Source organism: Astatotilapia calliptera, chromosome 12 (assembly GCF_964374335.1).
Source record: "Astatotilapia calliptera chromosome 12, fAstCal68.1, whole genome shotgun sequence".
Classification (NCBI taxonomy): domain Eukaryota; kingdom Metazoa; phylum Chordata; class Actinopteri; order Cichliformes; family Cichlidae; genus Astatotilapia; species Astatotilapia calliptera.
The window spans coordinates 28556926-28575368 of record NC_137433.1 but is presented as its reverse complement, the minus strand read 5'-3'; the positions used below and the strand labels follow the sequence as shown (position 1 = coordinate 28575368).

Genomic DNA, 18443 nt, shown 5'->3' with positions numbered 1-18443 from the left:
CTGCCACTGCAAACGAATTCAGCATCGTTAGGTAGCAGTGACTGCAACAAAAACAGATGAGAACTACAAGTTCATTTTCCCCAGACAAATTTTTTATTAAATAACAAACATTGTACGAAAACTTCCACAAAGTAGTGGCAAGAGTTAACACTTTAAAGGCTAAAATTTCTTCTTTACTTTGTAAAAGACACAATACAAAAGCAGGCAAGTCTTAGTCACTAAAAACACAACATGCATGCTCTCACACAATCTTCGGGGCGTCGTCCACTGCGTGTCAGAAATACTGAACTGTCAGGCGGAAGGAGACAAAGTGCTGTACATGTGGAGGCAAACCGCACTGCTTAGAAATGCTCGTTCATACGTTTAAAAACATTCTCCGTAAAATTCACAGTCTTGTGGGATTATCGTTTTGTGCTTCTTGTCTCTGCTGGATGTAGATGTCAAAAAAACTAAAAAAAAAAAAAAAACTAAATCAAAATGAAAACAAAACATGAAGATTTTGTGCAATCTGGTTAACGTCAGGCAAACCTTTAGCGTAAGAGTGTGTGTAGGAACAAAACAAGTAGCTCAAAAAGTTGCATTATTCCAAGGAATAGTCTGTTATTTTGGGGAACTTCTGGATCTAACTTCATGCTGAGAGTTTGGCTTCAATGTCACCAGATCTCATTTAAAACTCAGTAAGCAGGACAAAGACCGGTGCCACCAAACATAAACAGTTGAAGTTTTGGGGGTTTGATATGCAGGAATCACTTCTCCATACTCTTTCACTTGGGCTTTTTTTGCATTAAATTTAATGAAATATGTAAGGTTAATTTTTGTCACCGTCAGACCACTCCACATTTACAGGATGGTTGTTCCCTGTGATTCTCAGTCTTACATGCTGCCTACATGTAAAATTGCCAAATACTGTGTGTAACTGCATTATCACAGTCACAGCCTGCAGTGGCAATAAAAAGATTTCACATCAATGAAATGAAAAAGGTCCTAAATGTTTACATCAGCTTCAAAGTATCCCACCAACTTTGTGTGTTTTGTGCTTGGAGAAACCTATATAGTCACTATAAGATGACATTTGTGCTTTAAAACGATTTTGAATATTTCCTGCAGCGAAGGCAGAAGACAGGTTACATTTTAGCCTCATCTTGCAGGCTAACAGACTAAAAAAAGGTTAAAAAACACAAACAGGAGACGTTTGTCCGAGTGCTCTGTTCATGGTAAAGAAAAGCAAAGAAAAAAAAAGTGTGTGTGTTGCCATGACTCTCAGTATCACAGAGATGGTCACACTCAACACGTGCACGAAAGAGCAAACTGTGGGCTGACTGATTGTGGGATGTGCTGAGGGAGGACAGTTGGTGAAACATGTACTTGTTGCTCTTGTCAGCTGATTCTTGGTCATTCTCTTGGTCACGGCTTGGCAGCTGTGGTGACAGTTTGGTGTGGGGGGCCCTACCATAAGCAGATCACATACACTTTGCCCCCTCTGGAAGACACTGGAGCTGCTTCTCGATTATATTCCGAATATAGTTATACCTGCAAATATGAAGGCAGAGGAAGACCAAATCTGAGGATTTTTTAAAGAGCCAATAAAAACACGTGCACATCCACATTAGACTGGGGGCAGGTGGTGGGCTAAAAAATAGTTTAAAAATAGCTTGTAGGCCTCCACTTTTCATATTTATTGCAGCTCATAAAAGTTAAAGATGTTAAGATTATGTTTACTGAATGCCAGGACAGATTAAAAATGTATTTCTTATACCTTCTCCTGAGTTTCTGCACCTCTCTGTCCTCCTCTTCCTTTAGCTTGGTGATGAAACTCTGGAGGACAGGCATCTCAAACTTGATATACTGCGCCACCTTGTGGAAGCAAAGAGAATTTTAAGGCCAAATCCCAAAAGATAATTGAATATTGGAAACACAAGTGCAAATACTTGTGCGTATACTTTATTCGTTTTTCAAGGAAAAAGTAACTGTAAAATAATTAACACATGTTCATTTATAGCTATGAAAAAAGAAAATGGTGATTTACATCATATGTGACTTCTTCTCCGAGATCTTCTTCCATGAGGAATATTTTGCAGACTTGCTCACACGGTCCCTGCATGATTCTCAGCAACATAGGATAGTCAGTCCGCTTCAGTTTCACTCGCTCTGAAACACCAGAACATACACGGAGTGATGGATTAATAACAATAACACATTTTATACACAATGTCCTCAATGTCCGCCTTTGAGCTACATGACACATATCCATATTTGTAATCCACATAGCCAATAGTTCATGAATAATTTAGCACTGACATTCAGACTTTACAGCTGGGTCTGATGCAAGAACTTAATCAAAAACAAACAGCAAGAGCACTCAGTGTATGTGGGGTAGTTTGCCATTTGTTACCGCAACATAATCTACAATCTCATCAAACATCTTCATCATCATTTTGAAAGCATCATTACTTTTCAGTTACACTTCTGCTAATTGCTGTTTGATTACTGACTGCAATGTGTTTCTTTCAGCTCAGAAAACCCAGTGAGTGAACAGAAATGGAATAATGACAACACCGATTCTGTGTTGAGTTTCCAAATATCATAGCCTCTAAAAAAAATAAAAATAAATTATAAGCTTTATAGAGATTCAAAAGGTTGATCCTGTTCATCTTGACGTAGCATTTTCAGCTACGAAGCTTTATAGAGAAGCTCTGTGTTGTAGCTTTAGTTCAGATTTGATTGCACCACCAGCAATAATGCAAAAACTTCCAACTTTAAAAGTAATAAAACTAAAAGTCTAAAAGTAGATGATAAAATCAGATAAAATAAAATTAGTGGACTGCGGCTAAAGTCTTAACTCACCTCCACTAGCATGGACCAGATAGAGTGCAAAATCATCTGGGCTGTTTTCGATTTTGAACTTGTTAAGGAGAACTCGTAGCACCTGCGGCGTGGTCATACAGCTGTTGATGCGAACGTTAGTCACCGACCCGTAAGCAGGCGTAAACACTGCTGTCTGAGGATGAAATGGAAAAACATTTTAAATATTAATATTTTAAATATTAATTTAGGTTCAGTTAAAATTGTTGAAGCTAAAACTTTTACTCTTTTCACTTTTAAACACATTTTCTCAAGAAAAATGTAACTAAAACCTGTTCCCAAATCACATAAAGTCACATAAATGAACTAACCTAATGAATTTTATTTGATTATTCTGTAAGTTTTTAAAAGTTTTACTTTATGGTTGTAGAAGTGTCCGTTGATGGAGAATCGATGGCGTCGGATTTTCCTCTGGTCACTTGGCGACCTTCGCTGGCCTCTCCTTAAGACCCCGGCATCGCTCTTTGTCCTGAGGAGCTGAGCGGAGCTCTCACTGTCCTCTGTCAAATCAAATGTTGAACCACCTTAAATTACTGATTATTATTCAGTGTAGCCCTAAGCTAAGATCACAAAATAGTGAAAGAAAACCATAGTTTTAGAAATAAACATCACTTACACAGAACTGTAAACAAATTTTATCTTTCGCTTTAATGTGCAAATTTTATTTTTAATTAAAAATGTGTTTATAGCTAATTTCATTTCATCTTAATGCGATCCAACTTTTTTTCGCCAAGATTCAGCCAGTTTAAAAACAAAATATTCTTAGTAAATGACTGATGTTTGAGGCTGCTTATTCGATCCTCATTATAGCCATCAGAGTAATGTACAGTTCAAATGAGTAAAACCAAAAGAACAGGTAGCAAAAAACTGAGAAACAGCTCAAAAAAAATCTATAAATACTGAAAGAAGTGTGAGCAAACACGTTCAAAATAAGATAAATCTATCTATCCATCCATCCGCTTATCCTTTTCAGAGTCACAGGGGGTGCAGGAGCATATCCCAGCTGTCATAGGGCAAGAGGCGGGGTACGCCCTGGACAGGTTGCCAGTCTGTCGCAGAGCTAATACACAGAGACAGACAACCATTCGCGCTTACATTCACTCCCGCATTCACACCTATGGGCAATTTAGACTAATTTACACCTTTGGGTTAATATTTTACTCTTACTTTATTGGTTATTTATAACCATGTAGATACAGCTTGAAATATTTAAAATCTAAATGACTGAAGTCTTAAAATATAAATGTATAAAACGAAAGTCCAAAATTTACCTTCTGCCTCCTCTTCAGTCACACCGTTGTCCTCTGGTTGGCTGTCAGGTGGCGTCACTTCCACTGTGGGTGAGCTCTGCTGAGCCTGTTGACCATCTGTGGTGGTGGGAGAACTTCAAACAGGGAACAGGAGAGAGTACATTTATGGGGTGAAGGAGAAGAACTGCAAACTGTCAAAACTGTAAACATACAGCTAAAAATATTTTTTCAGATAAAAACTGCACCTTCAAATGATAACTCCCATCATGTATTTATGACCATAAGCTGTAGTTTCTCAAAAAACTATTATCCTGATATTGATTTTAGTGTGGACTAACAGCCACTAGAATCTTGTAAAGCCATTAAGTTTAAGAGCAGTCCAGGTCTGCACAGCTGAACTAAAACTCCCTCCACACCATGTATGAATCTAGAGGGAGATCTCGATCAGTTTGTGAGATTTTCTTGAGAACACCAGTTTTTCTTTTTTCACTTTGATATGTGTTTGTGATGCCATCAACATGCTGGTCTGTCCTGACTGTAGTGGTGAGTCTTATTATTAGGTTTCCTGTAGTAGCTGCCATTTTTAACCTGCTGTCATATCTGGGTTGGTTAGTTTCAACTTGTGACTGCTGTTCCTCTTTGCCAGTGCAGCTGTTCTTTTAGTTAGGAGTTGTGACAATGTTTCCTGTCATAATCAAGCAAATTTCTGAAGAATCTCACAGCAATTTGGCTACTTATGAGAGTTTTTGTTGTTGTTTTCATGTTAACATCCAAATGGCAGCTCTATGCCTGTGAGGCCTGCTATCCTCGGAGCAAGAATAGCTTCTTTTGATAAATGGGAGCGCTGAAAATGGCACTAAGAGCCTATTGACATGGACTGATTTGCAATAGCTTGGAGTACGATCCTCAATTAAACCAGAAGTGTGGCTTAAAAGATTCACTTTTGCTTATGGAAAGCTGCCAATTTGTATCTTATTTAGGAATTAAACTCCATTTACATGGATTTAAATCTCAAACCCTAATTACACACTTTTAAACATTAAATACCTGCTTGTCTTTCATTGGACAAACTAGATAAAATCTATATCTGCCCTCACTGACCTCTCTGTATCACCATTTCCGGTCACTGGGGTGTAACTGGATCTGTCTGGAGCTCTTACCCTTGACTGTCCAGATTGCAACCCGAGTGCCAAGACGTGGAGGAGGGGGGCGGCCGGATTCGCTCGTGGTCATCCTGCATCTGTAGCCTGATTGGTCGCCGGAGGCCCCAAAAGATATTCAGCAAGCCCTCAACAATCAGTTCCTCTTCTTCCTGTTGGAAGACACGAATACTGATGAATACACACAAACACACATATACAGTAAATACACACAGACTGGACAGTTGCTACTCCTTAGGGATATAGGGTGAAATGGGTGGGGTATATTATATTAAATATATTAAGAGCAAAAGTGAAAGCGGGGATGAAGCCTCGACACATTCAGGTTCTTCTGTTGAAATTTAAAACAATAAAATAAGATTAAACACATTCACTCACTCACTCTGCACTCACACTGTATGTGAGTACATACACACACAAACCGAGAGATGCAATTACTCACCTCTCTGTGCCGCAGCTGCAGATTCTGCCCTTCATAATAGAGGTTGTAAGTTTTAAGATGTGACAGGACTGTTGACCTGAAGACAGAAGTAGTTAAATCACTGGAAGGAAACAAAGTTTTAAGGAGATTCCCACTGATTTACCACCTCGTAGTGCCTGCAGCTGTAATTCTGCATGCACCGTGCACTTTTAACAACACTAGATCAAATTTTGGGGATCTTTATTCATCCCAAAAATGCATAACATCATCACTAATGGAGTGATGCAAATATATCTGAAAACCAGTTGGTGCTAACATCAGTGGATACAGGTCACTGCACTGACAATATTTCTGGCACTTAATCACCACTTTGGTAATTTTGGATTTCACTTAGTTTCTGTGGTGGTGAGTTGAAGGCAGCTGAGAGATGAGCAAACAAAAAGAAAACTATTCTACAAAGTCTCATTCTATGCCACTGTGCAGGGGCAGGTTGTAATATAGCCATGTAGTAATAGATCACCTCCTGTGTAATGCTGGTGCGGCCCTCCACAACATTCCTGATAAAATAAAGTATTCCTTACTATGCTGTTAATGTTAATGTCAGTAAGACCGAAAATAAAAAGAACTAATTAAAAAAAAAAAAACTTCATATATGTTTAGAGAAAGATAGGGCAGTCTCTGCTGCTGGATTAGTGTTATTGTGTACTTTATGCAGGGGCAGATTGAAATGTTAATTCCAACCCTGTTTAACCCTGAGATTAACAAACTGCCCAATCTCAAATCTGACAAAATTCTCTGACCCACCCAAACCTTAAATTACAATGTTGCCGTTTTCACTGATTTTTCATCTTCTCACAGTTTTCTCCTAGAGGTTTATTCTCCATTAGCATTACTTGATAGCCACTACTACATTTAAGTTCTTTCCCACCAGATAAGAACCAGATGAGATCAGGATTAAAAGATTAAAAATAAGTCACAGAATTGAGATTAATGTGTAATTTTCAGATCCCGTCCTTTCTTTCATTAGCTCTCATTTCTTTTTTAATGTACAGACAAAGGAAGAAGAAAAGTGGGTGTAGCAGTTTCTTGGTGTAGTAAGATAAGAAGCATGTCTAAAGAGAAGCATTTAATGTCTGTTCTTGGTAAGGCTGAGATTCAGTTTCAATTGATGTTTTCTCATCAGCTTAATAAAGCCACCATTAAAAACTTTGGAAAAGACATTTATCTTTGGCTGTGTGAATAAAATGTTGATTTGGCTTTCTGTTGAGAGGTTTGGGGTTTCAGTAGATGCAAGTGTGTGATTTCCTGTCTCTGTGTTAACCCTGTGAGTGACTGGTAACATGATCTGTGTACTGCTGTTTATTATTCAGTCATCTTGGCAGGATATCGTGTCTTGTATGCTTATAGAAGTCAAATGTAATTTGACAATTAACTGACAAGCAGTTTCAGGACCAGGTGAAGTCCTGTTCCCTTAATATTTCAATGTCTCTATACTGAAACCCTAAATAGGAGTCTCACAATACAAGTGAATGTATATGCAGGTAGGCGGAGTAACTGTAACTTTATGTTGTGGAGAAAAATAATTGTTAATAGTTTTCAGTGTGCATTATTTATCATTTTTATTAACTGATTGGTCAGACTTCAAAAGCCAAAGATCACACAGTTTGTTAGGTATTAGGGATACTTGTTGTCATAAATAAAGACCTAGATTTCAGATAATGAACACTGCAAACAGTTAACAGGCTGAAACCTTTAAAACCACAAACATCCCTATTTCACATCATCTTTTTTAAATTAATGGGTTTTTTTTAAACATACCAAAGATGAATAAAGGCTACTCATTTGTTTCCCTGTTGTCACTTACTGTGAATTTATAATCTGTATAAACATACTTATGTTTATATGAGAAACAGTGCGGGATGGAAGACTTACTTGCTGACGAACTTGTTCTCTCCGATCTGAACCCCGTACTGTGTATCATCCATTCTCAGTGAGCATGAGAGGAGCTGAGACACAAAGAAGGCACACAGAGTTAATGTCTCATGACTCCTCATGACCAGCAGCGAGCACAGAACAGAAGTGACAGAGTGACTACAGGAAGAGGAGGAGGGAGAGCTGCAGACCGTAAACAATAACAAGAAGATGATATCTGCTTTCCTGGCAACTACTTCCCTTAAGATAGTTAAACCTCCACCACTGTGTCCCTGTACTAAATCAAAACATATACTATGCGAATGAGGGGAGCAGCTGCTCTCCTCATTCTCTTCTTCGTCTTACAATGTATTTTCTCTTTCCTGTGAGCTCTTTCACATAAACAAACGCTGCACATTTGCACATGCAGCTGTTTTAAATGGCACTCTGCCACCACCCTGCAGAGTTTTCCTTCCCTCTTCGCTGAGTGACAGAGTGTTTCTGTGTGAGTTTGGCAGGATAGAAACCTCCGGATGAAGGACAGGTGCAGGACACATGGACCACCTGCTGCTGCAAATTATTTCAGCTGCCTAAACATTCATCTCTGAGCATGCTACTGGCAAAACACATTATGTGCCTTCATCTGCCATATAGCACGCTTTTCTTTTCTTTTTGTTTTTCCTCAGAACATGAAGACCAAAAGTTAAAGATGCAACTGTTGCAGGGTTTTTCCTCAAAATAGGCCTTTGGAGTCAGAGGCACTTACCAAGATTAGTTTGCATGTAGATGAAGCAATGAATCGCCTTACTTAACACGAAATTGAGCATTTTGCTACCGTTTTAGCAATTTCATGAGCAAAAATACATTTTATGGTTGAGTAAATGTAACCCCACCTAACTCTTTGAGGTCTAAAATCAGTGATGACCTCTGGCCTAACCCACAAAAGTTAATCCCCAAAATGAAAGTTCATGATAGTTACTTAACAAGCCCATGCTATAAGAAACATCTTTTTTTAAGTAATTAAAATAAGAATTCTTGGTTCTCTAACCAAACCCTGTGTTTTTGAGACAAGCAGAAAGGATATTTTGGAACAACTTTCAATGAAGAATGATAGTTTTTTTTAACCCTTGACCTTAATAATAATAACAAAAAATACATAATATGATTGCACAGGGTCATCAATGATGCTGACATAGACCTTAAAAACACATTTTCTTCTGGGGATTTTCCTCTATATGTAGAAAGACCTCTGCTTTGTCATGCAATGCGCGTGATTTTTTTCTACACTGACATATTTCAATAAGTCACAACTGAACTGAAACAACATTTACTGCAGGTCTCAGCTTAGCCTCTGAAGAAAATGAATCCTATTGGTTTAAATGATCGCCTGTTTAAGGCAGATTGCAAAAAAAAAAAAAAAAAAAAAATGGTTAGACATTCATGATGACCTGACAATACAGCTTCAATATCTGTGTGACTTTACAATTAGATCTGTCATCAGGTCACAATTTATTCTTCACTCTTCAAGACACCTACACTGTGTTAGATTTAAGTAACATTTAAGTCCACACTATGCAACAGTGATGACCTACGAAATTACAGCTATACCTACAGCTGCTATTCCTCTGCTGTTTGTTTTGCATCCCTTGCTGTCTCTTGTTTTTCTACCCGTAAGATGATCAGGTCACTTTTGTGGCAGTCCCCAGAGACTCCTTGACAGTAGTCCTTGTTCTACTGCGGAGTGCCTTGGCGAGCTGGAGGCAGAGAGATGGTTCAAGTGGGTGAGCTAACTGAGACTACGAAGACAAGGACTACCAGCTACAATACAAGACGGTGGAGTTCGAATCCTTCCACTGGGTAAGCAATTCACTGGACACAGCTTATTACTGCTCCACTGTTATTTGCAACAAACTCTAAATTTGTATGATTCATGTATATTTAAAAAAAACGTGTGTCTAGCCTCCTTTCATATTCCTTTTAGAGCAACTGTGAGTGACCTGAGGTAGTCTGCAGGCTGATTCCAGCCCCAGGTGTGTACTTTACCCATACCTGCCGTAGACTTTTTTGTTTTGTGTTAACATTGAAGTAGTATTACTGCTAATTAGTTACAGTTAACCCCTGTTTACAGCATACTCCCCACAGTAGTGTTAAATACACTTGATTTACTGTAAACAGGCCGAAACACCCAAAACCATTTTGGACATTAGTTGAAAGGCCTCGGTTTAAACTACCTTCCTGTTACATAGCCAGTGCCTCTGTAACATAACAGCCAACAAAATATGAAATATTAAGAATATATATATATATATATATATATATATATATATATATATATATATAAAAATGTATTATAAGACAACAATGGATCTTACCGTCGTAAAGACTGAGTTGTTGTTGAGTCACCAGAGAAGAAACTGCCTATGAGGAGAGGCAGCCAAAGTTATAGGCAGGTAGATTCTGTTTGTATCCTCAGGTGTCAGTGATCCAAGAGGGTCTTTTCTTCTGAACGTGACTGTGAACAGACAGGGAAGAGTGGGGACGTTAAAAGGAAGTGCTCCCCTTCCGTTAAATCACTTCCTCCTTTACTCAATCAGCCACACAGGAAGCCGACACAGGGCCTGACACAGCTTAAAACTTCCTCAATTCAAGCAGCACAAATGAATAATCCGCTTACACACACGTGGACGAGCCTCACTTGTTATCAATCTTTAAACTCTTGGATCAGGCACATACTTCCACAGTTTAGTGTAAACAGAAGCAGCTTCAACACGCAGTGCTGATAAAATAAGATGGGGCTGTCAATCTCTGAAATAAAAAGCCTCAGTTAATGTGGGCAAATTAAATATTTAACGCCAATCAGCTCAGCCCAACGCCAGGGGCTATCAATATTTCATCACCTATATTAGCCCTGTCAAGAGCTCAAAAGCTAAGCACTGACCTACACAATGGAAGACATTAGCCTTTATTATCACGGTCAAAGGCAGCGGTCTGCGACGGACATGTGGACAGCTGACAACACAAAAACAATGCCATAATTGTCTGAGATCAACGTGAACTTTATGCCAACTAAACTGGAATCTGATAACAAAATTGATCCTTCTTTCATGAGACTTCAAGCTCCAGAGAAAAAGATTGACTCAGACATGTCACTTTTAACGCTGCTGAGAGGGCAACATTAAAAATGTGAGCCATACTCACTGCTCATTCATGGTGAGACACCCATTTTGTTCTTTTCACTGTTATTTTAGAGCAGTGTCAATCATCTAATACGAGTTAACATATTATTTAATTCAGGGGTTGTAAATGAAAAACTAGATGAATACAAATGATCTTCTTTTGGCTGCTCTCTTTAGTGGTTGCCAAAGTGGATCAGATGCTTCCATCTCACCTTGCCTCTAGCATCCTCCTGTATCACACCTGCCCCTCTACATGTCCTCTTTCACTGCATCCATTTTCTCTGTGGTCTTTTCCTTCTGCCTGGCAGGCTCCATATTCACCTTCCTTTGTTCAGTGTATTCGCTGTCCCTCCTCTGCATGTCCAATCCATCTCAGCCTTACCTCTCCAACTTTGTCTCGACCTAAGCTGTCCTTCTGAAGTATCCATTTATAATGAATACATTATTAGAAATTAATACAGCATTGGTCAGTCATTGGGAGTGAGAGCATCTTCAACTCTTTTCAGGGTCACTCTCTACAAACTAATCATAGTACATCTCACTACCATCTTATAAACCCTCCCTTTCACTCTAATCACTCATCTCTACCCACTGTACCCTGGCTACACTCTCTTCTTCACCTTGGTACTGTCTGTCGCTTTAGATAATTGACCCCACTTCTACTATGAACAACACTTATTCTTTAGACATTTTATTTTTAGTTTACCTGGCACCTTACTCTTTTCATTTTGCTGAATTATGATAGCGATGGCTAAACTGATGCAAAAACTAATCTGCAGCTGGGCTTCAAATTCACTTTTACTATTGTAAAACTATTAGACTGTTATATTTTATAAACTTTATTATTACTTTAGTCTACTTTTAATGTGTTTCATTTGCACAAACAAAAAATGTGATTCAAAGTTTCAAAAGAGGCCTAAAAGTGTTTAACAGGTTTTTTTTTCCTTTTTCGCTCCATTTCAAGTTATCAAAAAAAAAAAAGTGAACAATTTATATTGTTTTAGTTTTAGAACTCCATAAATGTATCAAAACATATGACTGTAATGGAAATGCAAAGCTAAAGCTCTAAATAATCATAAGCAGCCCACTGCAGAGTACTCACGTATTTTTTTTTTTTTTTATCAAAATAAGGCAGCTCTACAATAGCAGGCCATAACATGCTCAGAGACCAGATTTCGATGCAGTTACCCTGTTTAATTGAAACATCTCCAAACCATTGATCACTTTTGTCTGTTATAACAAGAGATTCTTGTGTTAGTACAGGGAGTGCAGAATTATTAGGCAAATGAGTATTTTGTCCACATCATCCTCTTCATGCATGTTGTCTTACTCCAAGCTGTATAGGCTCGACAGCCTACTACCAATTAAGCATATTAGGTGATGTGCATCTCTGTAATGAGAAGGGGTGTGGTCTAATGACATCAACACCCTATATCAGGTGTGCATAATTATTAGGCAACTTCCTTTCCTTTGGCAAAATGGGTCAAAAGAAGGACTTGACAGGCTCAGAAAAGTCAAAAATAGTGAGATATCTTGCAGAGGGATGCAGCAGTCTCAAAATTGCAAAGCTTCTCAAGCGTGATCATCGAACAATCAAGCGTTTCATTCAAAATAGTCAACAGGGTCACAAGAAGCGTGTGGAAAAACCAAGGCGCAAAATAACTGCCCATGAACTGAGAAAAGTCAAGCGTGCAGCTCCCAAGATGCCACTTGCCACCAGTTTGGCCATATTTCAGAGCTGCAACATCACTGGAGTGCCCAAAAGCACAAGGTGTGCAATACTCAGAGACATGGCCAAGGTAAGAAAGGCTGAAAGACGACCACCACTGAACAAGACACACAAGCTGAAACGTCAAGACTGGGCCAAGAAATATCTCAAGACTGGTTTTTCTAAGGTTTTATGGACTGATGAAATGAGAGTGAGTCTTGATGGGCCAGATGGATGGGCCCGTGGCTGGATTGGTAAAGGGCAGAGAGCTCCAGTCCAACTCAGACGCCAGCAAGGTGGAGGTGGAGTACTGGTTTGGGCTCATCAAAGATGAGCTTGTGGGGTCTTTTCAGGTTGAGGATGGAGTCAAGCTCAACTCCCAGTCCTACTGCCAGTTTCTGGAAGACACCTTCTTCAAGCAGTGGTACAGGAAGAAGTCTGCATCCTTCAAGAAAAACATGATTTTCATGCAGGACAATGCTCCATCACACGCGTCCAAGTACTCCACAGCGTGGCTGGCAAGAAAGGGTATAAAAGAAGAAAAACTAATGACATGGCCTCCTTGTTCACCTGATCTGAACCCCATTGAGAACCTGTGGTCCATCATCAAATGTGAGATTTACAAGGAGGGAAAACAGTACACCTCTCTGAACAGTGTCTGGGAGGCTGTGGTTGCTGCTGCACGCAATGTTGATGGTGAACAGATCAAAACACTGACAGAATCCATGGATAGCAGGCTTTTGAGTGTCCTTGCAAAGAAAGGTGGCTATATTGGTCGCTGATTTGTTTTTGTTTTGTTTTTGAATGTCAGAAATGTATATTTGTGAATGTGGAGATGTTATATTGGTTTCACTGGTAAAAATAAATAATTGAAATGGGTATATATTTGTTTTTTGTTAAGTTGCCTAATAATTATGCACAGTAATAGTCACCTGCACACACAGATATCCCCCTAAAATAGCTAAAACTAAAAACTACTTCCAAAAACATTCAGCTTTGATATTAATGAGTTTTTTGGGTTCATTGAGAACATTGTTGTTGTTCAATAATAAAATTATTCCTCAAAAATACAACTTGCCTAATAATTCTGCACTCCCTGTAGAAATGCTCTGCAGGATGGTGTGGCTGCAATAGCAGAACCAGCAGCATATAAATCTAGCCAGACTGACCCACGGCTGACCTAGTCCTGTTTCAGATCGGAGTGCTCTTCTGTGTCCAAATGTAGAGCTAATCGACCGTCTGAAATCCCCCCGTGCCTCATTACAACCTCAGTCAACCCGCAGCCTCCATCTACCCCCTCTTTCTATATATATTTATGTCTCATCATTTTTGTACCACAGTAACTCTGCTCTCCGCTGCTTTCTGTTCACAGTTTGCTGCTTCATGTTTCCTTGTGAAAGACTAGAGGCTATCTAACACACTATTACAAACCAGGATCACAACTTCCTCCATCCTCCCCCCGGCTTGTTTTCTGCCCTCTTGCCCTGCTCCCTCTGAACCTCCTCCGTCAATGTCTTTGGCTGAAATGCTCGATGAATAGCTCCTGTCCTCTTCCCCTGCCTTCAGCCTCCACGTTACCACTGCTCTGCCTTGCTATTGTCATTATTGTCATAGCAACACCAAAAACATCTGAGCTCCCGAAACTAGTTCACAACACTGAGCCAAAAATAGTGTGTGTGTGTGTGTGTCTGTTCGTCTCTCCTGCTCCTTGTTAGGCTTACTGGGCTTGTCAAAAAAACAAAACAAAAAAAACAACACAGTGAAGCATGACTCGAATCCGAATATGGCTCCCAGATTCCAGATAAAGACGGAGCTTTTCTTCCTTTTCGGCAGATGGTAGAGCTAAAGATTATCAGCTGCTGGTTTGTTTCACATAAAGTCAATTAAATCTGGAAGAAATTCCCATCTCCGTCAATCAAAGCACACCCACTTTTTTGTGAAATAATGACGCCATGCAAAGTTTAACCATGCTACAAATATTTTCCTAGTTACAGTTCTTCAAAGTACATAGAGCTCGGTATAAATTTGGTGCTCTTTAATTTGGTGTAATTTTCCAGCACTCTGGTCTTTTGTAACTTCAAAAGTAGAGACAATGAAATTACATTTTCAGAGCTGAAACACACACTGACACTTTGTTCAAAACTTAAACCAAATTGGTTTTACGTCCACTTTAAACATCAGTCTCACCAGCTCTGCACATCAATATCATCGGATATATCAGAGCTTCGACAGCCTCAATTTAATGTCTATTATGCAGTGCAGGGGTATCAAAAATATAACTTGTGGGCCCAAACCAGCAACCCAAGTGATCTGCTTTGGCAGAGAGGAGGGCTATGGAAAAAACTGCAAAGAGGGAAGGCAGAAATGTTAGAGTTTTACCTGAATTTTTTTTTTAGGTTTATGGTTTTCTTACTGATTTTCTATGGACTCTGATCACCACGTTCCTGCGTGGATGCCCCTTCACTTCTCTTGTTCTCTGTCACTAATAGTCCATTTAATTGCTCCCCTTGAGGTTCAGAAAGTTAAGGTTTGCCATTGTTGTTCCAAGTGTCTTCAAAAGTGACACCACAATTATCACTGCACCTCCTGATTCCTGAACAAATGTGTGTGCGGCACTAGATTTTAATTACATATCAAAGCAGGAGCACAGAGGGAGACTGCGGCAGGAAAGATGGGATGTTAAAAGGAAAATAAATTAGTTTTCTGTTTCAGCCTAATCTGTTATAGAAGTTTGTTTTTTTAACCGCCCACATGTCATAATTTTGGATTACTATTTTAAAATTTGACTTATTATCTCAAATTTCTGAGAAAATAACTTTAAATGTCAAACAATGGCCTATTGTGTATGTGTGTGGGTATTTATCTAGTCATTGTTCGGGTGAAGACTGGGGCTGTGTTGTCATTGATTGTCACTGATCACATAAACATTGACTATTGCAAGGGCCGTAAACACCAGGCTAAAACTTTCCTAAGATGGTGTCAAAAAAAAAAAAATAAAAGCGTCCAGATGAACTGGCAGTCAAAGCATTTGAGATGTCAGAAAGGGCTATGGGAACTTGAAAAGACTATTTTGATATTTGTAATGGTCAAAATTTTAGAGAATAACTCAACACAAATCAGTAAGGGAAACCTTAAGTTGACTGGTACTAGCTACCAAAACTAAATATTGTCCAGTATTTGTGAAAACATTTAATTTTAATGTTTACATTGTGGTTTACGCTTACCGCTTACCTACCTAATCACCCAAAAGTTGAAATCAAACGTCAACAAAACACTTTAAAAACACCAGAAACGACCATGGTGGATGGATTTATTGCTGGTATATATTAAACTGCAGTTTACAATATACTGGCAAGTGAGTGCACATTAATATTCACTTTTTTTTTGGCACTGCCTCCGTCTATCCGGCCCTATTTTCTTGTTATGTAACGCGTTTTAAGGACACATCTTTATGCACACTCTGGTAGAGACCCAGTGGGGTAGTCCTATCATTTGCTGTTCAAGATTTAGGCTAGGGCATCATGTTTGGTGCCCTGATGTTTCCTCACAAATGCCTCATATTCGAGGTTTTTAGTCTGTCTGTCCCCTGCGCTTTTAATAAATAAATAAATCTGCAAATCGTCCTGCATTTGATGCTGTCGAAACACTAAAACTTCATTTTTATACAGGCAACCAAAGAATCCATCTGCAGCCAGCCCGTATCGCCACATCTACCGCTCAGACACATCATCATGATCAGCCTACTCAGCCACACCGACCCCTCTGTCTGCTTCGTGCCGACTTTTGGAAGTCTTCTCACGGCTCACCTAACATAGGTCTCCTCGGTCCTTTTCTTTCGTCTTCCAGTCGTTTCTCCTGAACTGAGCGTTAGCCGTTAAAACTCCTGGGACAAGTCGCTCGTTCTCCTGCCGTTGGACACAATCAGCGGGGCGCGTGCAGCAGTGCATCCAGAAGCTGGTAGGAGGAGAGCGCGAGAGGTCCATCTGTTGTGGCGGAGCTCGCGGCACAGCAGCGTCGCGGGGCCCCGGCAGGGAGCCAATCAGAGGGCGAGGCTGACGTGTCTTTGTTCGCGCTGCGTGAGGAGATGAATGAGAAGTGGACAACAATAGCAGAGCAGAAGGCAAGGACATTATTCAACAGAAACCCCAATTTAATGGAAGCACGACACAAAAGTACAATGTCCCACGTCAAACTCTGTCCACGCATGTGCAACTTCATGCTAGTTTATGGCTCTTATGGAAGATCAGATCTGCCAAAATACAATAAACTTAAAAAAAAAAAAATTTCATTATTTATTACTGTCCAAGTCAAAATTTCGAGTTATGCATCTCAAAATTTCAACTTACAAGTTTAAATGAGAGACTTACATTTTGAAAAAAATACCTTCAAATTTATTTTTTAAATAAATAATTTTGGTGTCAGAAACAAACTTCCATATATTAGCTCCCTTTTATAAGAAGACTAAACATTTTGTTTTCTTTTCCCTTTTTCCTTAAAAAAGTACTGTTGTAGACTTGGTGTAACCTCTGGCGTCCTCGATCATCACAACATGGACATAACCCATTTCAACTTCTAGCCATCTTGAGGATCTGAAAATCTTGTGGTCCACTGAAACATTTAATCAGAACTCCAATCATCATACAAACCTAAGAGGAAATACTTCCTGTTTCATGTTTTCACTGATTCTCTTTGTCAGAGAAAACAGCCAAAGGGAAAAATCTTTCTTCATGCCTTCACTCTGGTGATAAAAATGAGCAATTTTTAAAATCTTATTACTGAAACTTTAAAACACTGAATAAACTAATTACAACCATTCTTCAATAAAAGACAGTCCTGTTTTTGTACACGTATAAAACATAGACATAACCACCTGCTGAACTATAGGAAGCTGCCTGCACTCACATATTTGCATCTATTGACTTGTATATTGTTTTGCTTTCGTTGTTGCTTCCTTTACTTGACTGTTCTGTGTGTTTTACTGTGGATGTGGCCAATCTTTAATAGCTGGTTCACTCAGTCTTTGGCCTCTCTCCACACACTCTACACCATATGGCTGGTTTCAGCCCGATTTTAGTTTTAATGCAACTGATAAAACTACAAAAAGCATGTCAGTTAAGTATTGTTTCCTTTTGGTTACAAAATTGGTACATTTTGGCTAAAGCCATTGTTCCCATTACTTGTCACGATTCATGAATTGGAACTAGAGTTGTTTGTTTTTTTTTGTCCTCATTTAATCTGGAAATTGTTCCTTTGAATTTACAGCAATGAAAATTGAAGGTAATTTTCCTTTGTTGTTTCAATTCATAATTGCAGTCTTTCTTAACCGACTTTCCCACCTTCTGCAAATTAAACTGTGACCGACACAGGAAAAACTGATTCTAGTTGTTTAAAACAATTCAACTCTTTACACTGAAAAGACCTTTTAAAAAAAAAAAAAAAAAATTAAAATAAAATAGTGCTGACCAAAGCTCTGGTTAGAGCTACTCAAATATTCAAACATGTTACCTCTTCAATAAAATGAATTAAATATTTTCATTTTAGTTTCAGTCATCTTTGTGGGAAACACAATTTAAAGAAAATGTTTCAAATCTCAGTACATTTTGATATTTTATGCTTTTCGACGTTAAAGACTGAAAGCTTTGTAGCCCATGGGACATCTCAGTCTAGAGATACTCTGTAGCTACATTACTGACAAATGAGACAAGGGTCTGTCAGTGACCATGTGCATTGTGTCCAGGATCAGATTACTTAAAACTAGATTTTGACAGGCGGTGCCCTCTGTTGTTGTTGTTGTTGTTTTGTTTTTTTTTAGGGGGGGGGGAGAGACTCTGCAGCACTTTTAGCGCTGCCTGGTTTGTATTCCAGTCTCTGTAAACCCTAGAGATGGCTGTGCGGGAAAATCCAGCAGTTTGAGAAATAATTAGATCAGCCTATTGGGTATCAACAACCATGTAA

The 18443-nt window shown here is 39.0% G+C and overlaps 1 protein-coding gene across 1 annotated transcript; it reads right to left on the bottom strand.

Moving 5' to 3' along the window:
• Positions 1 to 70: 70 nt before the first annotated feature.
• rassf2b (Ras association domain family member 2b) lies at positions 71 to 17000 on the bottom strand. Its single transcript, XM_026187884.2, has 11 exons — positions 16295 to 17000; positions 9977 to 10116; positions 7626 to 7699; positions 5715 to 5790; positions 5273 to 5424; positions 4134 to 4246; positions 3220 to 3362; positions 2845 to 2998; positions 2027 to 2148; positions 1757 to 1854; positions 71 to 1530 (listed from the first exon to the last, which is right to left on the bottom strand). Exons 3-11 carry the CDS (start codon positions 7676 to 7678, stop codon positions 1461 to 1463), a joined length of 981 nt encoding a protein of 326 aa, XP_026043669.1. The 5' UTR covers positions 7679 to 7699; positions 9977 to 10116; positions 16295 to 17000; the 3' UTR covers positions 71 to 1460.
• Between the last annotated feature and the right edge of the window lie 1443 nt (positions 17001 to 18443).

Coding starts and splice junctions, on each gene's coding strand:
- rassf2b (XM_026187884.2), bottom strand. CDS start 7,678: ATGGATGATACACAGTACGGGGTTCAGATCGGAGAGAACAAGTTCGTC. Junction 5,791..7,625: donor GAGAACAAGTTCGTCAGCAA/GTAAGTCTTCCA, acceptor TTCTGTCTTCAG/GTCAACAGTCCTGTCACATC. Junction 4,247..5,272: donor TGCAATCTGGACAGTCAAGG/GTAAGAGCTCCA, acceptor CCCTGTTTGAAG/TTCTCCCACCACCACAGATG.